Source organism: Camelina sativa, chromosome 13 (assembly GCF_000633955.1).
Source record: "Camelina sativa cultivar DH55 chromosome 13, Cs, whole genome shotgun sequence".
NCBI lineage: Eukaryota > Viridiplantae > Streptophyta > Magnoliopsida > Brassicales > Brassicaceae > Camelina > Camelina sativa.
The window spans coordinates 3,138,771-3,165,927 of record NC_025697.1 but is presented as its reverse complement, the minus strand read 5'-3'; the positions used below and the strand labels follow the sequence as shown (position 1 = coordinate 3,165,927).

At 36.5% G+C, this 27,157-nt stretch overlaps 7 protein-coding genes and 1 pseudogene across 10 annotated transcripts in view; 4 read left to right on the top strand and 4 right to left on the bottom strand.

Annotated features, from left to right (window-relative positions):
- LOC104734806 (centrosomal protein of 112 kDa-like) overlaps nt 1–2,328 on the top strand; it is a 3,161-nt gene extending 833 nt beyond the window's left edge. The window contains exons 2-8 of one of the 2 annotated variants that reach the window (XM_010454452.2): nt 143–286; nt 414–473; nt 550–652; nt 736–1,333; nt 1,419–1,539; nt 1,642–1,809; nt 1,903–2,328. In XM_010454452.2, the coding sequence (XP_010452754.1) occupies nt 167–286; nt 414–473; nt 550–652; nt 736–1,333; nt 1,419–1,539; nt 1,642–1,809; nt 1,903–1,962 (1,230 nt within the window). In that variant the 5' untranslated portion in view covers nt 143–166 and the 3' untranslated portion in view covers nt 1,963–2,328. The remainder of the gene's footprint in view (nt 1–142; nt 287–413; nt 474–549; nt 653–735; nt 1,334–1,418; nt 1,540–1,641; nt 1,810–1,902) is intronic. The other variant, XM_010454453.2, reaches the window with a different exon arrangement.
- Nucleotides 3,312–5,017, top strand: LOC104734803 (SNAP25 homologous protein SNAP33-like). The gene is made up of 6 exons (XM_010454450.2): nt 3,312–3,477; nt 3,661–4,040; nt 4,139–4,232; nt 4,316–4,446; nt 4,543–4,640; nt 4,732–5,017. Exons 2-6 carry the CDS (start codon nt 3,696–3,698, stop codon nt 4,829–4,831), a joined length of 768 nt encoding a protein of 255 aa, XP_010452752.1. The 5' UTR covers nt 3,312–3,477; nt 3,661–3,695; the 3' UTR covers nt 4,832–5,017.
- On the bottom strand, nt 4,871–6,605 carry LOC104734805 (uncharacterized acetyltransferase At3g50280-like). Its single transcript, XM_010454451.1, has 2 exons — nt 6,072–6,605; nt 4,871–5,947 (listed from the first exon to the last, which is right to left on the bottom strand). The coding sequence occupies exons 1-2, from the start codon at nt 6,555–6,557 to the stop codon at nt 5,051–5,053; spliced, it is 1,383 nt and encodes a 460-aa protein (XP_010452753.1). The 5' UTR covers nt 6,558–6,605; the 3' UTR covers nt 4,871–5,050.
- On the bottom strand, nt 7,204–8,893 carry LOC104734802 (uncharacterized acetyltransferase At3g50280-like). Its single transcript, XM_010454449.1, has 2 exons — nt 8,393–8,893; nt 7,204–8,261 (listed from the first exon to the last, which is right to left on the bottom strand). Exons 1-2 carry the CDS (start codon nt 8,864–8,866, stop codon nt 7,359–7,361), a joined length of 1,377 nt encoding a protein of 458 aa, XP_010452751.1. The 5' UTR covers nt 8,867–8,893; the 3' UTR covers nt 7,204–7,358.
- Nucleotides 9,321–10,363, bottom strand: LOC104737882 (annotated as a pseudogene).
- Nucleotides 10,935–14,631, bottom strand: LOC104734801 (heparanase-like protein 1). 3 transcript variants are annotated; one of them, XM_010454447.1, is made up of 10 exons: nt 14,244–14,631; nt 13,239–13,522; nt 13,096–13,132; nt 12,824–13,007; nt 12,579–12,727; nt 12,261–12,497; nt 11,971–12,160; nt 11,749–11,874; nt 11,542–11,641; nt 10,935–11,446 (listed from the first exon to the last, which is right to left on the bottom strand). In XM_010454447.1, exons 2-10 carry the CDS (start codon nt 13,482–13,484, stop codon nt 11,060–11,062), a joined length of 1,656 nt encoding a protein of 551 aa, XP_010452749.1. In that variant the 5' UTR covers nt 13,485–13,522; nt 14,244–14,631; the 3' UTR covers nt 10,935–11,059. The 3 variants fall into 3 exon arrangements, with proteins under 3 accessions (XP_010452749.1, XP_010452750.1, XP_019090697.1); XM_010454448.2 differs by lacking the exon at nt 14,244–14,631 and adding an exon at nt 13,838–13,936; XM_019235152.1 differs by lacking the exon at nt 14,244–14,631 and adding an exon at nt 13,614–13,634.
- Nucleotides 16,548–19,104, top strand: LOC104734800 (B3 domain-containing protein Os02g0598200-like). Its single transcript, XM_010454446.2, has 2 exons — nt 16,548–16,772; nt 17,218–19,104. The coding sequence occupies exon 2, from the start codon at nt 17,240–17,242 to the stop codon at nt 18,941–18,943; it is 1,704 nt and encodes a 567-aa protein (XP_010452748.1). The 5' UTR covers nt 16,548–16,772; nt 17,218–17,239; the 3' UTR covers nt 18,944–19,104.
- Nucleotides 19,322–26,348, top strand: LOC104734799 (DNA annealing helicase and endonuclease ZRANB3-like). Its single transcript, XM_010454445.2, has 25 exons — nt 19,322–19,708; nt 19,825–20,184; nt 20,272–20,404; nt 20,561–20,736; nt 20,927–21,000; nt 21,093–21,128; nt 21,206–21,296; nt 21,524–21,583; nt 21,974–22,148; nt 22,283–22,348; nt 22,446–22,645; nt 22,803–22,904; nt 23,001–23,111; nt 23,191–23,256; nt 23,329–23,427; nt 23,587–23,748; nt 23,941–24,081; nt 24,156–24,233; nt 24,496–24,807; nt 24,882–25,069; nt 25,155–25,257; nt 25,371–25,516; nt 25,648–25,727; nt 25,854–26,035; nt 26,131–26,348. The coding sequence occupies exons 1-25, from the start codon at nt 19,373–19,375 to the stop codon at nt 26,227–26,229; spliced, it is 3,576 nt and encodes a 1,191-aa protein (XP_010452747.1). The 5' UTR covers nt 19,322–19,372; the 3' UTR covers nt 26,230–26,348.

Genomic DNA, 27,157 nt, shown 5'->3' with positions numbered 1-27,157 from the left:
TTTTTTAATTTATTATTATAGCGTAATTTTGATTTTTATGGAAAGATAAGCTCAACGTTAGTCTAATTTTGATTTAGGGCTTGGATTCGTGTCAAGTTAGTTGTAATAGGTTCATGTTGCTAATGATTCATTGCCTTGGCAGTGGCAATTACTGTTTTTTTTTTTAATGTCGAGTAGCTCGGGTAGTTTCTCGGGAAGCAGTAGCTCGGCATGTAGTTCTAGAAGTGATTGTGAGAACTCGTTTGATGTTGAAGAGCTTCTGCAGATTGGGACACGACGCAGGGAGGTAAACACTTCTTTGTTATTTTGTACTTACGTATCTTTGTGAAAGTTGGACTCACATATTTATTGTAATGACTCTCTTGGATCGATGAAGTCTTATTTTTTTGTGCTATTTGATTTGTTTTTGGCAGCTAAGGAAAGAGAAGGACATGCTGAGAGAATCGCAGCCTCGTAGTATCGAATTAGTCAGAGTAATATTCTACTTTTTTTATATGAACATTTCAGGGAAGGTTGAGTTTTTGGACATTAATCTTCTCTTTACCACAGAGGTTGGAGCTCCGCACAAAGTCATTATCGGAATCTCGCTTAGAAGACACTGCAAGAATTCAGACCATGGAGAAAGAGTTGTTGAATTGCTATAAAGAAATTGGTAATGCCTATTCTGAGCTACGCAATTTAGTTTCTTTCTGAACGAATAAGTCTCAGCGTATATTATTATTCTTCTCCTTGTAGATTACTTGCGAGATCAGCTCATTTTCAGAAGCAAGGAAGTGAACTATCTCAATGACCATCTGCACGATCTTGAATTCAAATTAGCTGAATCAAGGAATTTGGAAGAAGAAGTTAATTGTTTGAGAGAGGACTTGTGCATGTCTAAATCCGAACATCTTTTGTTGTTACAAGAACTCGAGAACAAAGAATCAGATTTACAGAGTTCGTCTCTTTCCATAGAGAAACTGGAGGAGGCCATCTCATCCTTAACATTAGAGTCCTTGTGCGAAATAGAAAGCATGAAGCTTGACATTACAACGTTGGAGCAAGCACTTGTTGATGCAATGCAAATTCAAGAAGAAAGTATCCAAGAAAAAGATCAATTAAAAGGAATAATTGAGGAGTTCCAGTTGCAGTCTCAGAGGGCACAAGAGAATGTCAAGTACTTTGAGAAGCAAAATGAAGAGCTGAGCGAAAAATTTACCGCCTCTGAAAAGAGTATCATAGATTTCTTTCAAAGTACCAAAGAACGGTTAGAAAGTGAAGATAAACAGCCTCTAGATGCAGGGTGCTTCTTCGCTGAATTGAGCCATGTGCTTCCTGTATCCAATGAAGTTCGGTAAGTTCCAGTTTAAGACTTATTTATTACATCATCAAATTTAACTAATCCCTGTTCCTAATAATGTTTGTTTTGTGTCTCACAGCAAAAGCTTCGATGCAATCATCAAGAAACTGGAACTTCCTCGAAATGTGAATTTAATTGATAAAATGGAGGGTATGGCGAAACAGACACAGCAGCACGAAGATATTGTGAAGCAACTGAAAGTACTTTTGACAAACTTTGGAACTCCCCTCTACTTGCTGTCTTTGGTAGAAAATATTGTTGTCCAACTTAGTTAAAACCTGCGATTTTCTGGTATTTTGCAGGAAGAATTGAAACAGGAGAAACTGAAGGCGAAGGACGAAGCAGAAGATCTTACGCAAGAAATGGCTGAATTAAGGTATAAGATGACATGTTTGCTTGATGAGGAACGCAAACGCCGTGTGTGCATAGAACAAGCATCATTACAGAGAATAGCCGAGCTAGAAGCACAGGTATTATGTTATATATGCTTCCTTAATTTTTTTTTTGGTCGAGTATGTGGAAATGGAATCTTAAGTGTTGTTTTCTTTCCTATCTTTTTGAAGATCAAGAGAGAGACAAACAAGACCTCTTCAACTATGATGCTTTCTCTTCCTGGGATATGAAAAAAGTCTTGAGCTTTGATGTTTAGCTTTATTACACCATTCCACCTTTATCTTCACATTTTCTGAGTCTCATCCATTATCTTTGGATGGATGGATGCGCATTTGGCTGGTGATCTGTATACACATGAAATGGCAGGATGGTCAGAGAAAGTCAGAGGTTTGAAGTGTCTAGAGACGCACAAACAAAAGATGTTTGGGTTAAGAAGAAGAAAGAATAATAGCTTTAGAGATTGTTGTTAATTTATTTGATTATTTCCATTCGAGTGTATATAATTGCATGGAACATAGAAATAAAGGCGTTCGAAAGTATTATTATGATACAAATAAACCGCAGCTCGTTAAGAAGTTTGAGCTAGATTCCAAGTCGCTATCGGAGTTAAAGATGGACGAGAGCGAATCAGATGGAACACTTAGTACTGTTCTTAACGTTTTGAAGCGAACGCATTGCCTATTATTTCTTTGAGGACACAAGGAGAAAAGTGAGATCAGTACTGAAACGAGTGCAGGATGTTAACAACATGAGTCTAACGACTCCAACAGAAGCAGAGTGTTTGCTCCGAATGCAGAATGAAGCAAAGCCTGGTAAGCTCAAATGGATTCAACTATCGACTCCAAAGGCTACTTCACTGTTGGATATGGGCTTTGCCCCATATGCCAACTCGGCCCAACAAAGACTCACCAGAGATAGAAGGAAATAGGCCAATCTCGGAGGACAATCTCGGGATTTCACACAGAAAACCCTAGAGTGCGCTAACTCTACATTCGCTTATAAATAGCTCGAGACATCTATTGGAAAAGGGATCGAGACCCGAGAGAATACCCAGAGAGCAATACTTTGCGTATAAAACCGTTATTGTCTTTTGTATAATCCCTTTCAGCTTCCGAGCTCGTCATTATTAGCTTGTTAGTTCTCCTGTGAACTGACGAGCTCAATTTTGACTCGTGTTAGTGACGACCTCACGTTTTTATCGTTAATAAAAGAACCAGTTTCACTCTTTCCCCGAAAATCTTTATTTACTTAGTGTTGTACAATCCCCGGTACAAACATTCACCTCGAGACAAAACCATAAAAGAGAATGGCAAGCTCCACCTGAAGACAAAACAAGAGGAACGAGGGAGGAAGGAAGCTGCGTCTGTCTCACCCCAACACCGTACGACTAAAGCAGTCACAAAGCAGTCAAATCATAGTTAAATAAAAAAACTCCAATATTTCCTATAACTTATGTTCTTTTTCTCTTTATAAATTAAGAAGAATATCAATTATCAAGTCAAAATGTCTTATCATAAGAAAACAAATATAATTACACCTGTTAGATTAATTTGTTAAAGAAAAAAGAAATAATCATTAATAAAAATAATATTGCTAAAGTTTCTCACCAGTTTCTTCTCTCTTACACGGATTTGAAAATTCGAACTCTTTAATCCCTCTTTTTGTTTGCTANTCAATCTTTTTTTTTTTTTTTTTTTTAACTTACTCGGAACCTCTCAATCTGCTTCTTCTCTGCAAATTTCCAGGTACAATTTTAGATTTTTGTTTGTTTGTTTTGGTTCTGGTAATCTTCGAAAGTCGATTTTAGGTCTGCGGTCTACTTACTTGATTGTTGGCAAAATTGATCTTACGAATCAACCTTCAAAGTTCAGTTTTCTATATCCTCTGATATAAAAGAATCAATAGCAATCTTTAGTTTTTGATTTCAGGTTTCTAGAATTAGGATTTCCCCTAAATCCTTTCTATGGCTGCTAAGAAATCTAGCTTGAACCCTTTTGATGATGATACTGATACTGATGATGAAGAGGTTGAGAAAAGAGTCACTTCATCATCGTTGAATGCAAAGAACCGTTACAGTAATGATTCAGGAGGAGGAAATGTGGAGAAGGAGAACCAGACGGTTCAGGAACTTGAGAGCTACGCTTTGTACAAGTCTCAGGAAACTACTAAAACCGTACAAGGGTGTTTGAAAGTAGCTCAAGAGATTAGATCTGATGCTTCTAGGACTTTAGTCATGTTGAATGAGCAAGGCGAACAGATTACCAGAACTCACCACAAGGCGGTTGACATCGATCATGATCTTAGTCGGGTGAGGGAAGTCTTGAGATTTTTAAACCAAAACTAGTAATCAAGCAGTTCTGTTTTCTGTTTTTTGGTGATGATCCTTATTTTATGTTTTTGTTTCAGGGTGAGAAGCTTCTTGGAAGCCTTGGAGGCATTTTTTCAAGGACTTGGAAGCCCAAGAAGACTCGTTCGATTACTGGTCCTGTCATAACTAAAGGTTTTTACTCTTTTTCTTCTTTTGGCTGATCACTTCCAAGGACTGTGTCTTTTGCTTATTAACTCTTACATTCTTTTGACCAGGTGATTCCCCCAAGAGAAGAGTTAACCACTTTGAGACTAGGGAAAAGCTGGGACTGAACCATTTACCCAAACAACAATCAAGAACCCGTGAACCTCTTCCTGAATCAGCTGATGCTTATCAGAAACTAGAGGTTTGGATTCTCTCCCTTCTTATATACTTTCTGGAGTTGCAAAAGTTGTTTTTTTTTAGTTTACCAAGATTCTTAGTATCATTGTTGTGCGAACAGATGGAGACAGCAAAACAAGATGAAGGCCTTTCAGATTTGAGCGACCTTCTTGGCGAGCTGAAGAATATGGCAGTTGACATGGGAACTGAAATCGAAAGGTTTTCTTCTCATATCTTTTATCTACTGTCTCTTTGTATACATTCTCTGAGAGTTTCCTTGATAAAACTGGTTTTAAATTGGCAATTGCAGGCAAAACCATGGACTGGATCATCTTCAAGAAGATGTTGAGGAGCTTAACTACAGAGTCAAACAATCGAACCAACGGGCTCGCCGTTTACTCCGCAAGTAAAACTAGTCAGAACTCTGTTCATAACCAAGCTCGTCAGGCTCCTCCATTCTTCTAACATAGATTTCAATATTTTACTTCTCATCTTAATGAGGTTGAAACATTTAACAGTTCTGCAGAATAAAGTAACAAGCAAAGACAGTAGTTGAAACATTTGATTTCAAAGCTTCAATTTAAATTAGGGAGCAACTTGAGTTTTGTGTGTGGAAAATATGATTAGGATCAGGAAGAAGAAGAGACAATAGACATGAACTCTTGATCTGATTCTAAAGCTTCCATAAATTCCGGAACAAGACATACTTCCAAATCTATGCTTCCTCCTCCTTCCCTTCCCGGATAAGCTGATACCTTCCCATCATACTTACCGCCATAACCGCTTCTAGCCGCAACAGCTTTCCCCATCCCAAACTCGCATCCGTACTTGTTAAACCTTGGAGAGCTTCCCATGTGAACAACATTCGGGCTGAAAAATCTATCTAATTTCATAGGAGACTTCAACCATCTATCTATTTCGGCAGAGAAATTTTCGATAGTGTGTTCGGATACAGCTTGATGAAGCTTCAAAGCAGCCCTTCCAAAGTCATTCCCCAATAAATCACCAACTGTGGTACTCGTTTTCACAAGAGAGACGTACACCCCAAAGTGATCCACTGGCAATGGTGGATTCATTCTTGATCTATTGCCAGCAGCAAGCCTGCAAGTAGTTTCTTGATCATTTGCTAGTTTTCTTGCTCTTGTAATGCTTCTCCATATGAATGCGGTTAGCGACTGAAAAGAAGAGATGTTTGTCGTTCCGCATTCTTGATTCGCCTTTGATTTCAGCAACCTCACTGTTTCTGATGAGAAATGGAGCATTCTCTCCTTCAAAACCGGAGTTTCGTATAGACTAATGGACTCATCAGTTTCACTAAAGGGAAGGCTGTAAGTTGGACCGGACATTTCACGAAAGATTGGAGGATTCTTGAGACAGAGCAAATTGTTGTTGTTACTATCAATGATGTCTTCTTGTGAATTGAAGATATCAGAAAAAGAGTTGAAGAACTGCCAGAAGGAACTTCCATCTCCAATCGAATGATTCATTGATAATCCTATAAATACTCCATCTACCAACTCTGTTACCTTTATAACCGGAAAAAATATATTCAGACTTATTAGAAACCATTAGTGAAAGAGTTTCACCTTTTTATTACTACAAATCTGTCCATATATATTTGAATAATATACAAGAATGAGTAAAATGTACCTTGACTGATAAGAGACTCATGGTGTAACCATCGCGGTTGACTGCTTGGTGATGATCAAAGAAAGAATGAACAGCCAAAGGAACATACTTGGATCCAACAATGTCTGATACACTTAGATCTGATTCGGCATGGATGAATCCAGCACCAGGACTGTTAGTACAGTCGACAAACACAGAGTGAGATCGTTGACTTTGATCGTCGGTTTCCAAAGTTGAGAGGCGACCTGCGAGAAGATAGAAATGGACAAGTGTTGTGGCAAGCGAGTCTTTGAGCTTCTGCAGCAAAGTCTCCATGAAGTCCTTTGCATCGTCAGATTCAGAAAACGATGGTTTGAGAAAGAGAAGACCCTTCTGGATGTAATGGGTTGAGAGGATCAAATGATTCAATGGTGCAAAATGGTATGGCTCTTTCCATTTTTCAGGGAGGCTTTTGGGTTTGACGAAGCATTCCGAGATGATCTTTACTTCCGGTGAAGAAGAATCCATTTTTTTTCTCTCAAGAAACCAAAAAAAAAGACCAAAAGTGTATTAAGATATGCTTATTTTGTTTTCTTTCCACGTTTCTTTGCTTCCCTTTTATTTATACAGTATATAACAAATATAGACAACTATAGATAGCTATCATCATCAATGATGTCATCATATATCTCTATGTTCATGCATTATTTGATCCTGCTGGTCATCATCATCAGTGATGTAATCACATATATGATCTTTGTTATAGTTGTTGAACTACATTAGTATAAGATTTGTATTAATCTTTTAATCAAATAACACATGAAGTCATGAAATGATTTCAACGAAGTTCATTCTGATCAATCCTGATCAATCCCAAGCCAATCATCATCATCTCACTTATGATAAGCACAAAGGACGTCACGTGATTAATTCTTGACAAAAGTAGAGCTTTGTCGTTTCTAGTGTTGGAACATTTCAAGAAACCAGACGGACAAAAGAAGATTCAGAGGGTAGTTGAATTGATGGTCTGTTTGGGAGCAGATGTTTAAAAGATTTACTTCTCTGTTTTATGGTTCTGTTTTCAAGTTTACTTTTCTAAGTTCTTACAAACAAGTGTAGAATCAAGAGAGAGAGTGAGTGAGTGAGAGTAATTTGCAAAGAACAGCAACTTTATTATCTATATAAACCTCACATTTATCAATCTTTATTTAAATAGTACATACATGCATGATTAATAATGATTGGAATTAGCCAGCAACACAAGTACTCAATCCAACAGATTCCAATTTATTTAGAGATATGATGATAAGAGCATATATATGAACAAGATCAAGAAGAAGAGGAGACGAGGGACATGAACTCTTGATCTGATTCCAAAGCTTCCATAAACTCCGGAAGAAGACAAACTTCCAAATCTATGCTTCCTCCTCCTTCTCTTCCCGGATAAGCTGTTACCTTCCCGTCAAACTTACCGCCGTAACCGCTTCTAACCGCAACCGCTTTCCCCATCCCAAACTCGCATCCGTACATGTTAAACCTTGGAGAGCTTCCCACGTGAACTAAGTTGGGACTGAAAAGTCCACCAAATTTCAGAAATGACTTCAACCATCGATCAATTTCTGATGAGATCTTTTCGTCAGTGTGTTCTGTTACAGCTTGATGCAGTTTCAAAGCAGCCCGTCCAAACTCATTCTCCAATAGATTACCAGTTTTCATAGTCGTTTGGACAGGAGAGATGTAAACCCCAAAGTGACTCATTGGCAATGGTGGATTCATTCTTGACCTATTGCCAGCAGCAAGCCTGCAAGTAGTTTCTTGATCATTTGCTAGATTTCTTGCTCTTGTAATGCTTCTCCATATGAATGCGGTTAGCGACTGAAAAGAAGAGATGTTTGTTGTTCCGCATTCTTGACTCGCCTTTGATTTCAGCAACCTCACTGTTTCTGATGAGAAATGGAACATTCTCTCCTTCACAACCGGAGTTTCGGAAACACTTATGGACTCTACAGGTTCAACCAAGGGAAGGCTACAAATAGGACCGTACATTTCACGAAAGATTGGAGGGTTCTTGAGACAGAGCAATTTGTTGTTGTTGTTATCATCAATGGTCTCTTCTTGTGAATCCATGAAGATCTCAGACAAAGAGTTGAAGAACTGCCAGAAGGAACTTCCATCTCCAGTCGAATGATTCATTGATATTCCTATGAACACTCCATCTACCAATTCTGTTACCTACACATCCCAAAAAAAACCAAGTTATGTATAGGTTATATAACACTATTACAACACGTTGGATCACTACAAATCTGTTGACATATTCGAAATTTTATATGAGTTTGAGATATCTATTGAATTAAGTGTACCTTGACTGACAAGAGACTCATGGTGTGACCACCGCTATTCAATGCTTTATGATGATCAAAGAAAGATTGAACCGCCAAAGGAACATATTTGGATTCAACAATGTCAGATACACTTAGATCTGATTCAGCATGGATAAATCCAGCTCCAGGACTGTTATTACAATCCACAAACACTGAGTGATATCTTGGATTGTCAGTTTTCAAAGTCGAGAGGCGACCCGCGAGCAAAAAGAAATGGACAAGTGATGTGGCTAGCGAGTCTTTAAGCCTCTGCAGCAAAGTCAGCATAGAAACTTTTGCATCGTCAGATTTAGCAAATGATGGTTTGACAAAGAGAAGACCCTTTTGGATGTAGGGCATAGAAAGCATCACATGCTCCAGAGGTGATAAATGATATGGCTCTTTTTTGGAGATGGTTTTTGGTTTGACGAAGCATTTTGAGATTATCTTTACTTCCGATGAAGAAGAAACCATTTTTGCAAGAAAATTTTGAATCTCTGCTTCTTCTTTAGTTTCTTTCAATGTTTCTTGGCTTTTCTTTTTTCTTCATTAAATAAGCTTTTTGGAACGATAATGAAATTTGTTTTATATGTGGAACATGACAGTTCCGTAATTATTATCATTTTTTTTTTTGAAAAAACAGTTCCGTAATTAACTTCGTTTTACATGAATTAAAAATCTCGGTCATGTAGAACAACGACAGTTCCTTTCATTATCATAATCGCATAACAATTACATTAGGTTTTTATTTATCTTTAATTAAATACCACATGCATCATGATTTCAACTAGTAATGTTTTACATTCATCATCAATTGAATAACACGTTGTCACATAGTAATGATTGGACTTAACCAGCAACACAAATACTCAATCAAACAAATCCAATTTATCATATGATGATAAGAGCATATATATATGAACAAGGATCAAGACGAAGAGGAGACGAGGGACATGAACTCTTGATCTGATTCCAAAGCTTCCATAAACTCTGGAGCAACACATACTTCCAAATCTACACTTCCTCCTCCTTCTCTTCCCGGATTAGCTGATACCGCCATAACCGCTTCTAGCCGCAACCACTTTTCCCATCCCAAACTCGCATTCATACATCTTAAACCGCGGTGAGCTTCCAATGTGGAAAACCATCGATCCCAAAAGTGTTTCCAAATGGAAAACAAAAGATGATTTCAACCATTCCTCGATTGTTTCCGAGATCTTCTCACTAGTGTTTCCGATCACAGCTTCATGCATTTTCAAAGCGGCACATCCAAAATCATTTTCCAGTAGCTCACCTGATGTCACGGTCATCGACCTTATAGAAGAAATGCAATTACCAAAAGAGCTCAAAGACAATGGTGGATCCAGTTTCGCTCTATTGTTAGCGGCGAAACTGCAACGAGTTTCTTGATCTTTAGGTAATTTTCTTGCTCTCGTAATGCATCTCCATATAAATGCGGTTAACGCTTGAAAAGAAGAGATCGTTGTTGTTCTGCATTCTTGATTAGCCTTTGATTTCAATGATTGTATTGTTTCTGATGAGAAATGGAATATTCTCTCCTTCAAGACCGGAGATTCAAATCGGCTTGTAAATTCATCAGAGTGAGTGAAAGGAAGGCTGTGCACAGGACCGCACCCTGTAGGGAACCAACGTGCAAGAACCGGAGGATTCTTGAGAAGCAAGTTATCGGTTTCTTGTGCATTAAAAATTTCCGAGAAAGAGTTGAAAAATGCCATAACGAACTTCCATCTCCCATCACGTGACTCATCGACAATCCTATGAACTCTCCGTCTACCAATTCTGTTACCTGAAATACTCCATGTCTTTAGTCTATTTCATATTGCTAACTTAAATTAATTATATACTTTGATGCATCTCTAATCTGACGATGCAAAAGTTTTTATGCAGACTTTGCTAAATCTGACGATGCAATGTTTTTATGCAGACTTTGGAGAGTTTGTTGTAGTTCATAGAGTTTTATTATTTAAGGGTAATTATTCAAAAGGATATGCATGCATTTGATTTAGATGTATATGTCTATATATGTTATTATTTTCTTTCCTAGCATGTAATTTAATAATATAGATAAATTATAACTAAATATATGTTACTCTAATCTAATAAGTCCAACTGTCTGCTACAATTTTTATTACTCTATATCTAAATACTTATTACTCTTAGTCCAACTGTCTACTAACTCTAAATTACTCAATACATAAATAACTATATAACATAAGATTTAAATGAAAATCAAATAAGGAGAAAATAAAAAGAAAAATCTCTTACTATATAAATTAGTTGACTAAATATTTTATTTAACTCATTTATTAACTTGACAAAAAAAAATAGTTTACAATCTGGGCCAAATCCAGGCCTTTTAATGTGTAGGCCCAATTGTAAGTAGCCTCCAATTATACAAACTATTCCAAAACTAACTAACAAAACAGAGACTGACACACACGCCTTTCTCCTTGTTCATCTGTAAATGTGATTCTGCGAAAACCCTAATCCGATTTTATATACTCCAGTGTAGAAGCATCTGTATCATGTATAATTTTTTTCATTTGAAATAGAAATTTGTACCTTTATTACCATCAATAGATACAATTACCAATAAAATTACATCTTTCCCCTTTTTCTTATACTTTTTTTTTGTTTCCAATAACTTCATGAACAAGCAGAAGCTTCAAAATTAGGCAACACAATGAACGCCATCGACAATGGCAAGACGTTAACAGGAGAGTTTACACCACGGATGACCGGTTCAAGGCTCGGGATATCTCCTGTTGCAGTCGGTTTTAACGGTTTACCATTCAAGATCATTGTTTTGCTCCTCAAGTCACGGTTTTCAGGTGTCAGATGATACTCTTCTCGATTTAAATATCCATCAGAAGCTTTGCTTCCAATCCAAGAAAATGTTTTTTTCAATGTATCCAACAATGACTTCTTCTTCTTCTTCGATTCCACATTCATAACCAACTTTTTGCCATTGCTGACACTAACCGTAAAATCCGATTGATTGCTTAGATTTATCAGAAGCAACGTCACACCAGCCTAAAACCAAGAAAAACACAAAGCATTTAAAGCAAACTGTAACGAAAAATGAGATTTGGAAACCGAGAGTTTAAAGATGAGATGAGTAAACTCACTCTTCCTTTTGAACAATGTGCGTACACCCGTAGCTGTGGCGGTCCATCTGTGTGAACCGCGAGAACACCTTTTCCCATCAACCGATGCCAAAGCAGAGCGCTGTCCCAATCAAATCAGATAAAACTTCAAGATCAATCAACCTCAACCATAAGGTCCACCATAACCTAAAACTCAAGAGTCCAGATTTGGTTAGGGACGACTCTTACCTATAGTAATCTGGATTTGGAACAAACGTGTTCTTTTCGAGCAAGCCGTAAAACCCACCAACCAGAGTCTGTCTGCAGTAAACTTTAGTGTTGTGTCTCGACGACATTCCAAGCTGATCTAGATACCTTCAAGAAAGATTTAGATCCAAATAGAATTCTTTTAGTTCGTTCTTTTTGGTAATAGAAAAGCCAGGGGAAAAATTCAAGAATCGGTTGTTCTACCAGAAGCTATCAATGAATGTATCCGAAACATGACGGCCACCACTATTGTAAGCTCCACCAGATTCTCCAACCCAAGGAGAAGCCCACGGTCCATGTTCTTGAATTGTCTGGTTCACATCCTTGAATGTTTCAGATACCTTGCTTAAGAAACTCGGATCCAGTATCTTCTTTACCAGCGCAGGATCATTTCCTGAAAGACTCAATTCCTCAGAAAATGATCTACACATAGTTACATATATAGAAGCAATGGTTTTGAAGTTGATTTCAATAGATCTGCTACCAAACCATACCTGAACCAAGATTGTACATATGATGAGTCACAACGTCAACAACACCAGGACCAGAGATCTGAAGAAGTTTGGAGTACCATGGTCGTTCATAGAATCCTCCAGGAGCGACAAGTTTAGGCTTGACTAACCGAGAGTCTTTATAAACTTTGTTGATTACATCTCTAAGTACAATCAAGTCTTTCCCGTAAAGCTCTGCGCTCACACTCGCTCCAACCCCGCTTCCACTTAGCTCGTTTCCTAAACCGAGTACAAAGGAAAGCTTAGGGAAAAAAAACACCGAGAAAAAGAAGGCCACACTTTCAAAAGTTTGATTGTTACCAAATTCCCAAGAATCAATAGCGTAACCCTTTGAGACTGTGTAGTTAATGAAATCTTGAGTGTTTACGTGATCCCAAGCCCCACCCCACGCCTTCCCGCGGAGTTTGTGTCTCCCACTCAAAGCGTTTAAACCAAAAGTAACTACAGCTCTGCGCAACAAAACACAGCTAGTTCAAAAGATTCTTCTAAAGGGGTAAATAAATGTGAACTTTGATGAAAATAAACTGAAACCAAAGAAGTCTAACCCCGTTGAGGTTAGGAAACTGTGGAGCTCGTCCCATCGCTTCATATGCAAGCATCCTTTAGAGAATCCGAACAAACCGCTGTTCATTTTTCTGAATGGACGGCAAGGAGTTTTGAGATTTCCTACGTCATAAGTCACTTGATCTTGCAGTGAACCGCCAATTCTTATCCTCAACGGCTTGAAAGCTAAACAAATACCCAAATCCCTAAAAGATTCAGAAATCAACAACACACAAGCAAAGGCATTAACATTTTTAGTATGAGAGTTGCAAACCTTGAATAGCTTTAGAAAGAAGGGGTCTGGTCAAGTCCTGTAAAACATTCGAAAATTTTCAATTGCAATCGTAGACAGACATTATGAAGAGACTAATCAGTAAAGAACGAAAGGTGAATCCTTAATCTAAATTTTGCTATTACCATATTGATAACTGAAGAGTAGCCCCAAGGACATTGTTCATAGTTGCACTTGTCATGTGGCCACCAGTCCAATGTCGCACAGACAAAGTTCTCGTCAGTCTCAGAGACTCGACGAGCTCCTTCAATAACGATCGATACACGCTTCAGTTCTTGAGCCATTGTTGTCTCTGGAGCTAGAAGAAGACAACTTAAGATGACAAAGAAACAAACTTTGAAGCCCATTGCTTTGTTTTTGAGCTTCACCATCCAAAGCTCTCTCTCAACTTTTTTGTTTCTAGCTTTCCCTGTAACCAAAAAAAAATAAAACTGAACTTTTCTAAGACAAATCAAGAAGAAGAAGAAGGTCTTAAAAACATTAAAAAAACAGAACTCAACCCCTCTCCAATTGTCAGAAACAAGCAAGTGATTAATTACAACAGAGAGAGGCTTGCAATTGCATGTGAAAAATTTATAAATACACATAGAGAAAGGAATAAACTTTGTTCTGTATCTTATTTTATATATATAACCAGAGAGTTGTGGAAAATTACTAATTAAGCCATTCAAGAGGAAAGAAAAAAAAAATCAACTTTTTGCTGACACCATGGAAAAAGCCTAACCTCTGAAATTACCAGAACAAGGAAGTGATGATACACACAGAGAGAGGCTTGTGTGTGCAAAAGAGTAATATAGGGTTAATGATTAGAATGCTGCCATTAGCCCATTCCACTCACTAATTAAATGTAATTAATTGGTCAAAATCATCAACACATGCTCATGTAACTAAATGAAATCCCTTTAAAAAAATGGGTTAAAACTAAAATTGGACAGGAGTCAAAGAAAGATGACGATGGCAACCGATTCAAGTTCTCAAGTAATTATAATTAAATCTTTTTAACAGTTCTTAATTAACACTAAATCGGAGACCGAACTCGAACCCCCCCCCCCTGGATATTAAAAGTGAAAAAACTAAAACTTTCGATAATGGAATCATCAGATTGAGATAAAAAAGAAACAAGAACTGACCTTAGAAATCCAGCTTCAATGGAGAAAATCCGAGTCTGAAGCAAAAGGGCAGCTGTAAAAAACTGGACTTTATGATATAAAGCAGAGATTTTGATTATGTGATTGTCTTTGATGATACTTGCATCAAAATCTGACGGTCGTGTAAGAAGATGTGGGTTAGGTGATATTTTGCAAATCTGTCGGCTTTCTCTAATTATTTTTTCACTAGCGTGATTATATTCTTCTTTCCAAAATTTTGGTGTTTTGTTTTTTTGGTAATATTTATGATGGAGTTGGTGCAGCTTGATTATAATGCTTCAATTAGCCCTTCTTCTCTTGAGACATGAGCTTTCTACCACTTTTCGTTAATTGATTTTGGTTAAAACAGAATATCAAAAGCAGTTTAAGCATCTCTTTGCAAACAAGTAAGATCGAATTTGGTGGACAAAATATTAATAAATATATAAATATTTTCTTTACTGTTGCTATTCTTTTGCCTTTTTTGTCTTTTACTTTTTCCCCTTTTTTTCTTTCTTTTTTATTACTGAAGTTTTTTGAGTAATTTTTGTAACGTTAAGATTAATCACACGATGTTAATAAATGAATTACTTGGTTATAGTTGTTCGTGCATTTTGTTATATTACTAATTCACACCATTCACGTAGATTTGTTATACTAGTACAGTAAAAATTCAAAATCAATATAGTTAACCACAATACTATTAACAATCTAGAAAACTAGTCATTTTCAAAGTGGACATGTTGTTTCGTTTTCATCTCATATGACTTTTCAAATAAAATCAAAATCTAAAAAACATAGTCACTTTCAACTGTTCTACTTTAGAAGAAAAAATCCAAGCACAAGTTGCATAAACCAATAATATCCAGGGAACATTACTAAACAGGATTTAGATCTTAAAAGGAATATTATCTATTTGCTTCTACTAAAAAAGGCAAATCCAGATTATAAAATAACACAATTAAAGAAATACTAGTCTAAATAACATATAAATAATATGGTGTTCAAGAGAGAAAGAAAGAGAACAATTTGGTAAAGGGAACAACTGTGGAAGGTAGTTCGAGTCGGTGCATCTGTCACTCTAAGACATTTTCTGAGTCAGTATTGCCATGTGTCATGCTTATCTCAGAAGCAAACCAGCCTGTAACAGATCTATCCCTTTCCCTTTTCTCTCTTATTATATATAGTATCACTATCATATTACAAGATCTGAGATATTTCACTTTCAAGTTTCAGAGTAAGTGTAAATTATACTTCTTTTTAGTGGTTATAAGTTATGAATTGGCCAACCTACTTATTAGTTACTACCTCTCTAAGTATTTTGTAGGTAAATGTGTTTATATCCAATTCTTTTATTTATATATATAATCATAATATTCTTTCTACCCGTTTTTGTCATAAGGGCCACGTAATATTGTGAAGATATTTTTGGGAATTGTTTGGTAAGCTACTTTTCTATATAGGATGACCTCAAAATGTATACATTTTATCAATTGTTCTAGAATCAGCAAGTATAAATTGAATTTTGGGGGCCTTATGTCATCATATAGGCCTAGGCTTTGGTCGAAATTGGGCTTTCGAAAACGCATTTTGGATATACTAGATTTGAATGACGGTGACTGATGATGGTGTTTGTTTGCTATGTGGACAAAATGCACAATCACATTTTCTTACGGCATTACAACCTTTTTCTTCATACTAGTTGTTGTTAATTGCTTAGGAAAATATTTACCGCACCTAAAGAATGTGCGTTATGCTGTTTGTTCTATGAAGAAAAAAAAAATGTGTGTTAGTTTTTCGTTGTAAAATAATATGCTTGCAAAACATATATTTATTTGAATCATATCATATATGGCACGAATTATTAGAAATTATTTGAGAGCATCTCTGTTCTTTTTTTTTTTTTTGTTGGGAGAGAGCAGCATCTATCTAGATCTTATCTTTTTTGTTCAACAAATATATATAAATCAAAAGAATCCAAAGTCGGTCCATCGCGGAAAGCATCATTCTTTAGAAAAATACAAAAAGACGACTTGTTTCCCCCATCTCTCCGATCCCTCCGTCCGTCAATAACCTATAATGAACTGACACATTAATATATGGACTACGTATATTGAGTTTTAATAACCACATAATTATTTGTTTTGTTAGCATTCATACTTGATTTAATTCAGTTCGCTTCCTTCATAAATCTTTTAAACATGTATGAATAATATTAATGTGTTATTTCACTTTGATTAATTACAAAATCTTATATTAATATTTGTCCAAGACCAAGACTGAAACTTTTTATTTATTTTTGTGCAAAAACTGAAACTTTTTATAAGAAAAAAAATGTCAAAAAAAAAAAAAATTCTCTTCTCTCCTTCCCTCTCTTTAGCTCAATTAAAGATATGTTGACCTCTTTCATTCTTTTTCCTTCTGAAAATCAAATCTAACTTTCTCTCTCTCTCTCTCTTTTTATTTTCTTCCGAAAGTCTCTAAAATCACTCCTCAGTTTTCAAAAGAGTTGGGTGATCCGTGATCGTAAAGGTAACATCTTTCTATATTTGTATCTCTCACATTTTCATCACAGTTCTTCTTTGTATTTCTTTAAACTATTATGCTACTGTACTGTATTGTTACTCCATTCTTGGTCATTACTTTGAGATCATAAACCAAATCTGCCTTTTTTTTTTTTTTTTGGTTTATTATGTTCATCGGTTTAGTTATTGAATTTGAGTCATGATTAAATTTCGATTTTTTTGTTGTTCTTGTTGGGTGTTGATGTGATTGCTTATTTATTGATGGTGGAACCAAAGATTCGATTTTTTTGGTAGACTTTTAATTCTTTCATATGTTCAACGTGGTTCCAAATCAGAGAAAAAAAAACAGTTTAGGATCAAATCATTATTATGTGTTGTTGTGTAAATGATTTTTTAAGGTTCTCAAAATTTTGGAGATTTTGATGATCTGTACATTGTATTCTTCTCTGCAGTTTGTTGTAATAATAACTTGCAATGTCTGAGGAGAATATTTCACAAGTTGATGACAAGTGTTGTTTGGATGATGCAAACCCCATGGAGATCCCTCTTGTTATAGACGAGCAAGTTCAAGGAGATGATGTTCTGCTTCCAGCTGCAGAGACCAATCATCATGTGAATTTGATACGGTATTCGACTGGAGCTCTTGATAAACCAGCAGGCAAACCTCAGGTTCAAACCCGTTACCGTGGGAGTGGGAACCAAATGAGCTCGACTCATGACCTATGTAAACATGGGAAGAGGCGTGAGGAGGATTTGGTTATCAAGCCATGGAAGTTGGTTAAGAAAAAGAATGTTGCAAGTGGTGATTTGGTGAAAGGTGAGACTTTCAGGAAGTCGTTGGGAAATGTCTCTAAACCGGACAAGTCACCATTGCGGGTTGTAAAGAAAGAAGCTGCTTGTGAGGTTGCCAAATCTTGTGATGGTTTACGCGTTAAGAAGAGTGAAACCAACAGTACTACTAGTCCGAGTGCCTCAGCTGTTGTAAGAATGGTCAAGAAGACTACTAATCTTGATGTTAAGAAGGTTTCAAAGATCAGCGAGAACAAGAGTTCTAAAGTGGATCTTTCGAAGAACTTGAAGAACAAAGAGAAGACAGAGATTGATGATTCATTGAAGCAATGTGATGATTCAATGGAGAAAACAAATGTTGATGTTAATAAAGTTTCAATGATTAGCGAGGTAAAGAGTTCTAAAGAGGATCTTTTGAAGAATCTGAAGAACAAAGAGAAGATTGATGAACCGGTTGGATGTGATGATGTAATGAAGAAGACAAACCCTGATGTGAAGAAGGTTTCAAGGATCAGCGTGATCAAGAATTCTAAAGAGGATCTTTTGAAGAATCTGAAGAACAAAGAGAAGATGAAGATTGATGAACCAGTTAGATCTGATGATGCATTGGAGAAGACATTGTATGTTGTTGAATCTAGTATTGAGAAGAGGAAGAAGAAGAGCATCACAAGTGTTAAGAGTGAAACTCAGCAATCTTCTGAGAAGAAGTTCTTACGAAGCAGCGGAGAGAAAAGTCTTAGCTTATCACCGTCTTTGTCCCCATCCTCGGAGGAAGTTAAGAAATCACCGGTCACGAGATCAGATCCTAGGCCAATAAGGCAGACTACTTCCAGGTCCAAGACTGGATTGTCTGTGAAGAAAGAAACTGGTTCTGCAAATCTTGCTACTAATCCAAAAAACGAAAGCAAGATTATTAGGCCGACGAGGATTGGTTTAATAAAGGTTACTCCTCCTGCTGCAACGAAGCAGCTGACGAGTTTCAAGAAAGGGAAAGTTCTTGAACCAAAAACAGAAGATTCCACTGCTACATCGATCAAGTTCAAAAAGAGAGTTGTTCAAGAACCAAAGCTCAGAAGTGATGTGAACAGGAAGAAGAAGAACCTGAAAGACAAAAGAGAAGGTATTGGGAAGATTAACGGCGAAGGTAAACGAGAGAAGGTTGTATTGAGGCATAGAAAAGTGGAAGTGAAGAAGAAGTTGCAAACACTTTTCAATAATGTGATTGAAGAGACTGTGAATAAGCTTGAAGAAGTGAGGAAGAGTAAGGTTAAAGCACTGGTTGGTGCTTTTGAAACTGTAATCTCTCTTCAAGATAACAATAGAACATCTCAGAAGAAGAAGACTCAGAGCAAACCCACATCTTCTTCACAAGCTGTTGAAGGCTTTTAGTCCCCTTGAGCTTTAAAAAATTCAATACTATTTGAGTAAAAAAAAAAACATAAAAGTTGTGAATTTGTGATACCGATGGTTCTTTTTTTGGTTCATGAATCTTGTAATGTAAAATTTTCAAAGAAATCATATATTTTCCAATAAGAAATATGTTTCTTGTATGATGCTGAGTTTATTAGACTTCAGAGTTCAAGATTTGTCTACTGTTGTAAAATTGGAATCCGGTTTGATTGGTTATTTCTGTTATTGTACCGAACCGGAGTTAAATCTAATTCACGCGTGTGGAGTTTGACACGTGTGATTTCTTCGTACCCGCTCATCTCTTGTTTCAACATATGCTCGTACGTTTCAAATTTTCAAACGCCTTCTCTCTTCACTTTACCACACCACACCAGGAGGAACACAACTCAAGACTCTCAGATTCAATCAATGGAGGTTTCAGAAGAGCAAAGGCGAAGAGACAAAGCGAATCGATTAATGTTGTATGGGGAGAAACGTAAGCCGTCGTTTGATTCTTCAGGAAACTCACAGCGACAACAAGATTTCAGGTTAGCTAAATGTCGAAAGCTAGATGATGGTTACGATGTCGGGTTTCAAGAACGGAATCGCAACTACGAATCGGGTACCGGTGTTCCGGAAAAGTTCCGCGTCAGGCTTGAGATCTGTTACCCTGATTCGTTTTCGGTGACGCCGTTTCAATTGCAAGGGTTTCGTTGCCCTGAAGAGCAAGAGTGTCTTCGTCAATTGCGAGAGATACTATCTGATGTAAGTTCTTCAACAAAGCTTTGATTTTTTTTTTGTTAAAGGGTTAAAAAAAAGAGGGAATTTTTAAGTCTCCGATTTTTAGGGTTTTTGATATTCGAATTGATTTTTACTTTCAGGCGATTCCTTCACACTATACTCAAAATCAAGATGGGGGAAAAGCTGGGATTTATAAGATCAGAGAGTACAGTATGGTCTCTGGATGTCTTAAAAGGTCTAAGAGAGTTGAAGTTGAAGTTATACCTTGGAAAACGTTGGCTGTTGTTGAGAAACTTTCTCAGTCATTCTTTTCTGGGAAGTGGCAACCTTGTATACCTGAACATTTTACGGAGGAGAAGGTTGAAGAACTGATTGAAACCTTGCCGAGGAAATTGGTGAATGCTCTTTTGCCTTTCCAACTTGATGGTCTAAGATTTGGTTTACGGAGAGGTGGCAGGTGTCTTATAGCTGATGAAATGGGGCTTGGAAAGACGCTTCAGGTGATGTATTTGGTATTTGTGAGGAAATTTAAAAGCTTTTAGTAGTTTGGTGAAGTAGGTAAACTGAGTGGTTAATCTTTGTGTCAGGCCATTGCCATTGCTGGTTGCTTCATAAATGAGGGTTCCATACTTGTTGTCTGTCCAGCTGTTTTGCGTTTCTCGTGGGCAGAAGAATTGGAACGTTGGTTGCCATTTTGTTTGCCTTCTGACGTACATCTCGGTAAAAGTCTTTACTGAACTGCAATATAGCAATCTCTGTCTCGAATTCTATTTTTCTCCAGTGGAGCTCTAAAGCAATTGCTTAATTCAGTTTTTAGAGTTGTTAACTGGCTTCTTGTCACATCGAGTTGTGTTTGATGAAACTTTTTGGTTTCAGTTTTTGGTCATCAAAATAATCCTGCCTATTTACCAAGATGGCCAAAAGTTGTGGTTATCTCATACAAGATGCTTCAGCATCTCCGGACGACTATGCTTGAGCGAGAGTGGGCCCTCTTAATAGTAGATGAATCTCATCATCTACGATGCTCGAAAAAGAAGTCAGATACACCTGAGGTATCTAAGACCTCGTGTTCATCACTAATTTCATTTTTAAGCATGCCTTCCTGTGTCCTTTTTTCTATGCTTAGTTGCTTTTAATTACCTTTGATTAACACAGAGATGATTCAGTGACATTTTCTCTAAACTAAAAAGAACATCTTTGTATCTGAGTGGAGTTCATAACACTTTCGGCTATGCTTTGCAGATAAAGACAGTCCTTGATGTTGCTGAAAAGGTTAAGCACATAGTTCTGTTGTCAGGAACTCCTTCTTTATCGAGGTTGTGGAAATTTAACTCTGTGTCAAATCAGTATTTTCTGTTTACGTCGAATTTGTCATTTATCCTTAAATTTGTTTCCTAGATGACCACAGGCCCTTTGACATCTTCCATCAGATAAATATGCTATGGCAAGTCATCTACAAAATTTGACATAAACTTTTGGATTTGCACTACTTCCCTTTTCTAACATTGATTCTGTCACCAGGCCTGGTTTGCTGGGAAAGGACAAGTATGAGTTTGCGAAAACCTACTGTGAAGTTGGGCTTGTCAGAGGTATACAAGGGAAAATTTTCCAGGTACATATGGACTTGTGATAGCCTGTTGTGACATCATGATCCTATATTATAAGTGCAGAATGTTCCCATTGCATGATAAGTGGTTACCCATAGAGGATGTTGCGATCATACTTCATTTTATTTCTTTTTAGTCGCTTTCTTACTAATATGATTTGTGGTTCCTTTATCTTAGGTTTTATTTTGTAATGTTGCGAGATGGTAACAAATCTTCTGGTTCGACATCGCAGGATTTTTCAAAGGGCACTCGCTTACTGGAATTAAACATACTGCTAAACCAAACAGTGATGGTAAATCCTTGTTCTCTAATTTCAGTTTGGTTCACAATGGTAGATATTAGGAAATTGTGTCTTAATTGATCTTTCCTCAGTATTCAGACAGGACCTAGTGTGTCTAATAATTTTTTATGTTTATGTAACAACTTATAAGTATTTCTAGACTTCAAGATAAATATGAAGACAATTTTAATTTGAATTTTATGGATGAAAATATTTCCATGTTCCTACTTCACAGTTCAGTTAACTATTTGTTTATTCTCTGTGCTGTTCGTGAAAGTTTTTGAAAAATGAGAAGAACAGGCAATGATATCACTGATATCTTATGCCAATTTAAGTTTCTTGTTTTGTGTTGTGAGGTGGTAGAGAACTATGTAATATGAAATCTCTTTTTATTTTTTACAGATAAGAAGACTGAAGCAGCATGTGTTAACACAGTTACCCCCAAAACGTAGGCAAATCGTAACCATACTTCTAAAGAAGTCCGATATAGCTTTAGCAATGTCTATTGTCAGCGAGGCTAATAAACAAAAAGATGGTGCTATAGCAGAAACCACAGAGAACTCACATGAACCTAAGCGTATGTGGCGTGTTTTATACCAACCTAGTAATTATGTTGAGTTGTTTTTTATCATTAGTATTCAAGACATTTTGATCTACTGAATCACTGTGGTCCATACAATGTTTTAACACATGCTGCCTTTTTAAGTATAGATCAAAATGCTCGTGGATCAAATGAAGCTGGACATGTAGACGCAGAGAACTCTGAAGGCCCTGAGAGTATGTTTTGACTATATTATTTCCATAGGTGTCAAGATATAATTCTTTCTGCATATATTTGCACTCTTTTTCATTTTATCCTTTTGTTGTGCTTTAGCTGACAAAGAGAATCAACTATGTGGGAAACTTTCCTATCAACAACTTGGCATTGCAAAGCTTTCTGCCTTTCGTGAATGGTTATCCCTACATCCACTTCTATCAAGATTGGATTATACCCCAGAAGAAATTGATGGAGACACAAGTTCAACTAAAATGGTCATTTTTGCACATCACCACAAGGTTCTGGATGGAATTCAGGTTAGTATGCTTCAATCTCATCATTAACTCTTCGAAAATTTCAAAACTGTATATCTGTCTGCTAGTTAAACTTGTAATTATAACGATGCAGCTCATGTAACATATTATGAGCTAGTAGTTTTCTGTTAAAATTTCACTTGTGAATATTGCTTTTCAGGAATTTATATGTGATAAAGGGATTGGTTTCGTCCGCATTGATGGGATGACATTGCCAAGAGATAGACAATTGGCTGTACAGTCATTTCAGTTTTCTAGTGAGGTATGCACAATATGTCCTATATGTTTATTAACTCTTGAATTGATTGTGCTTGCTGGGATGTGTGGTATTTGACCTATGTTATGGCTCTCCCTCCAGGTAAAAGTTGCAATAATTGGCGTAGAAGCTGGGGGAGTTGGACTCGATTTTTCAGCAGCACAAAATGTTGTGTTCGTTGAATTGCCTAAAACACCATCACTGTTGCTTCAGGTATTTTTCCTGTACTGCTCTTTTTTGTACTCTTAACTTCTTGTTTTCCCTAAACCTATTAATTGATTGCATTTTGAAGGCTGAGGATAGAGCACATAGGCGAGGTCAGACAAGTGCAGTCAATGTATACATCATCTGCGCAAAGGTAAACTTGTTTGCTGCTGCGATATTAGTCACTTGGAGCTTGTCTTATCCATTATACTTGAATCGGATACAGGATACTATGGACGAGTCAAATTGGCAAAATCTGAACAAGAAGTTGCACCGTATTTCATCTACCACTGATGGAAAATATGATGGGAAGACCGAAATTGAAGTACCTCCCAAATCTCTGCTCTTTTACTCAATTCTCAGTAAACTACTGTCCTTCCCTTAGATTTTGACAACACAGAGAGGCTTATTCATATGTCATAGGCTTAATTTTTATTCACATGACAACCATTAGTCTTAATGATAAAAATTGATGTCTGGGCAGATTGAAAGAGCATATATTTTCAAGCCTGCTGAAGAAAGCAGTGAAAGAGAAGTTCTTGAAGCGCAACCATCAAAAGCTAATACTGTAGTAGCTGATAAGATTGTTGAAAGCTGTGAAGATTTGGGATCTGGGACAGATGTATCAAATACTATTGATCTCAAGGTTTATCTCTTGACTTGTCATTGATCAAACAAATTGGACCTTTATGACCTCAGAATTTATCTTTCGTACACCATGAATTATACAAGCCAAATGTCTCTTTGATTATGGAACTCAGATGTCTCATTGATTATGGTACTCAGATATTCACTCGTTTTGGCTGAATGGTTTTTTTTTTTTTGTTTGGCCAAACAGGACGACCTGATTTCTCATTTGGATATATTAGAAGCTTGTCCTTTTGATGAAAATGGTTCGGGCTCTGAGATGAGGTCTTCTGGAAGCATTTCTTCTAATATATTAGACCAGGAAACCCAAGAAAATCATCAGCCTGAAAATGTATGAATTTAAAAGGTTTATTTTTCTTCTCTGACATGTCCTAAAATTTATATGTACATTTTCTTATGATGCAGCTTATTGTTGATGATGGGCTTGTGAAAGAAAATGATTCCGATTCCATTTATCCACTTGTCGATTCCCTGCGATTTGAGGTAAAGTTTAAGTCTGCATTGGTTCTTCTTATTTTATCAGTTATTCTTGTTGCCTTGGACCTTGGTGGTCATGAATATAATTATGTCAAGGAGGCCAAATTTGGTGAATCCACTGCATATTTTCAGTCTCGTGTCAGTTCTAAGTTTATTAGATCTAGGCTGCAGTCTGATTTTACTTCTATTATGAAATTTTATCAAATATCATGATCTTTACTTGTTTGGAGCTGACAACACATATGAATCGGATCTTAAATTATTTTAGGTGACCCAAAACACTGGAAGAATTCATTTATATTCTTGCATTCCTGGGAAAGATCCACGACCAAGGCCTCGCTTCGAGAACTTCCGACCAGAAGAGATTGAAGCAAGCAATTTAAGTCAGGGTATCAATAAAGAAACAAGTCCTGGATCCAATACGGATGATACGGTTCATGTACTTGCTATTTTAGAATTTCTTAAAGAGTGGAAATCATTACGGCCAATCGAAAAGCGAAAACTACTTGGAAAGCCTTTACAGTTACCTCTGTCACTGGAGTTAAGCTACTTGAGTGAAAGTGCTAGCCACAACAGTGAGGTAAATCTTTAAGCTAATTTTTTTTTCCGAATATATGATTCGAACATAACTATATTGAGAGTTTTCTTCATCAGGGATTGCTCAGGGGAGGGAGCAAAAGACGAAACACACCGTTTTCTGAAATCAGTATTCCTTTACCTGCAAGTGCAGTGTGGAAAAAGGTCAACCTTAGAAGTGGCCATCAAAGAAAGGAAAAAGAATACACCCAAGCTTGGAGTATGAGCAACGAACCACTCTGTAAACTCTGTCAAAAGCCCTGCAAGTGAGTGAAAACATGGTTTACTGACTGATTGATTGTTTTTGGTCACTGTTTTCTAATTAACTTTAAATAATTTTATTTATTCTAGGGGAAAAAACGCCAAGGAGCCTGAGTATTTTGAGGATCTTTTCTGTGATCTTGCATGCTATGAAGATTACCGGATAAGAACAAGCGGCAGATACATTCGTCAGGTTTGTCTTGGTCATTCTTTCATTATTTAATGCATATGGGTTATGATCAGCAATGTTTCATATATTTTATACCTTAAATGCATCACTAAGAGGTGTAAGGTTTCAAATCTCAGGAACTTTTTCAGATAGAACATGGAATTTGCACAAACTGCAAATTAGACTGCCACCAACTTGTCAGACGGTTGAGGCCTTTACCACTGGATAAACGCCGTAAATACATATACCAAGTTGCTCCAGAATTGTTTGCCCGGAAGAACTTGTGAGCCATTCAAACCCAATTTTTTGTTTGTATTTGTCTTACAATATCATATAAGGAGTTTAATCACTGCATTGAACATACAATTTTTTTTTTGAAATTCAATTTCTTAATTTTCTCCTTTAATGTCAAAGGCTTGAAACCCTGGTCACTGATCCAACCGAGGGAAATGCGTGGCATGCAGATCATATCATCCCAGTGTACCAAGGTGGAGGTAAGTCGCAATCGTTTACACAAGACCTCTCAATAAACATCATTCTCTACAATGTCACAAATACATGATTTCGTATGTGAATCTAACTGATTGAACAAATTGTCTTGAAATTTGGATCATTGTTAGGCGAATGTCGGCTAGAGAACATGAGGACACTTTGTGTGGCTTGTCATGCCGATGTCACTGCAGCTCAATGTTCAGAACGTAAAGTGATACGGTCCGAAGCCAGAAAGCAACTCAAAAACACTTTAAAAGAACTCAGAAACATACCAAAGCAAACAGATCTCTCGGCTGACGACTGCACAAAGGTATTGATTATGAGACATATTCTAATGACATGGGGACTTTAACAATACATGGCAGACTCGTTATACCATTAAACTTTTGTTATGTATGTTCCCAGGAGACTGATTCAGTAACCGATGAAGAGGAAGATGAGCTTATGGTTGAAGTTCCTGGTAGTTCTTTCTCCAAAGATCAGAAAACCAATCATGCCTCATAAAAAAAAAACATTTTTTTGACTTGTCAGTAAATGGAACTCTCAGTGACAAAGCAAAGGTTCTGTTTGTATGATTGTATCTCTGTAATCACAGTTTTGCTTGGAATGAAAGATTAGTTTCTCGGCAGATTCTTGTTAAGAAAGCAAAAGTGGTCAGCCTAATTATTTTAATGGTAAGATTTTCTTCTACATTTTATTTTGTTTTTAAATCCGTTTGACCAATACCAACCACAGTTTGTAACAAAAAAAAAAATTAAAGGTTGCTCTTGCAGTTGCTGTTGATAATAAATAAAAAAAATAACACATCACTCGCACAATCGCGCGTGAACAGATCATATATGTTAATTTACTTTTTATAGGAAATAACAATAAATTATACTAAAAAAGGAAAGAACAATTAATTCCTTTTCCAAATAGTTTATGCACAATTATTTTTTTTTGTAAATTCCAGATCTCCGTTTTTTTATATGTTAATATATATATACTAATAAAGTACATGTTGATTCCTTTTCTCCAAAGCGATAAAAACATCCAAAAAAAAAGAAGTTAATTATTGAAAATACTCACACTTCATATTTCTATTTAAATAAATATAAATAAAATTTGTTGTGTAACGAAGAAGCAAAGGATGTTCCAATGGGAGAAAATCAGATACTGGAAAAACAAAGAGTGGATCCAATGCTATATTACGTTACGTATCATCATATTTTTATTACATACAATGCAACTGATATGATAATTATAATATTTTTTGGGAAAAAAGATGTTGAAATGCCGATCGCAAAGTATAATATTTTTGGTTCCTTTTAAAGTATAAGATGTGATCCTAATGAAATTATATATTGTTGATGTTTTAAGACTTGCTCTTTCCAATATGTGGGGACCCATTTTAGTCTTACTCTCCCAATTTCAATAATTTGGTTATGTATAC

Coding starts and splice junctions, on each gene's coding strand:
- LOC104734803 (XM_010454450.2), top strand. CDS start 3,696: ATGGCTGCTAAGAAATCTAGCTTGAACCCTTTTGATGATGATACTGAT. Junction 4,041..4,138: donor TCGATCATGATCTTAGTCGG/GTGAGGGAAGTC, acceptor TTTTTGTTTCAG/GGTGAGAAGCTTCTTGGAAG. Junction 4,233..4,315: donor TGGTCCTGTCATAACTAAAG/GTTTTTACTCTT, acceptor TCTTTTGACCAG/GTGATTCCCCCAAGAGAAGA.
- LOC104734805 (XM_010454451.1), bottom strand. CDS start 6,557: ATGGATTCTTCTTCACCGGAAGTAAAGATCATCTCGGAATGCTTCGTC. Junction 5,948..6,071: donor TGAGTCTCTTATCAGTCAAG/GTACATTTTACT, acceptor CCGGTTATAAAG/GTAACAGAGTTGGTAGATGG.
- LOC104734802 (XM_010454449.1), bottom strand. CDS start 8,866: ATGGTTTCTTCTTCATCGGAAGTAAAGATAATCTCAAAATGCTTCGTC. Junction 8,262..8,392: donor TGAGTCTCTTGTCAGTCAAG/GTACACTTAATT, acceptor TGGGATGTGTAG/GTAACAGAATTGGTAGATGG.
- LOC104734801 (XM_010454447.1), bottom strand. CDS start 13,484: ATGGTGAAGCTCAAAAACAAAGCAATGGGCTTCAAAGTTTGTTTCTTT. Junction 13,133..13,238: donor ACTCTTCAGTTATCAATATG/GTAATAGCAAAA, acceptor AATGTTTTACAG/GACTTGACCAGACCCCTTCT. Junction 11,875..11,970: donor ACATTCATTGATAGCTTCTG/GTAGAACAACCG, acceptor TCTTTCTTGAAG/GTATCTAGATCAGCTTGGAA.
- LOC104734800 (XM_010454446.2), top strand. CDS start 17,240: ATGTCTGAGGAGAATATTTCACAAGTTGATGACAAGTGTTGTTTGGAT.
- LOC104734799 (XM_010454445.2), top strand. CDS start 19,373: ATGGAGGTTTCAGAAGAGCAAAGGCGAAGAGACAAAGCGAATCGATTA. Junction 20,737..20,926: donor AGAAGTCAGATACACCTGAG/GTATCTAAGACC, acceptor TATGCTTTGCAG/ATAAAGACAGTCCTTGATGT. Junction 21,584..21,973: donor TGCTAAACCAAACAGTGATG/GTAAATCCTTGT, acceptor TATTTTTTACAG/ATAAGAAGACTGAAGCAGCA.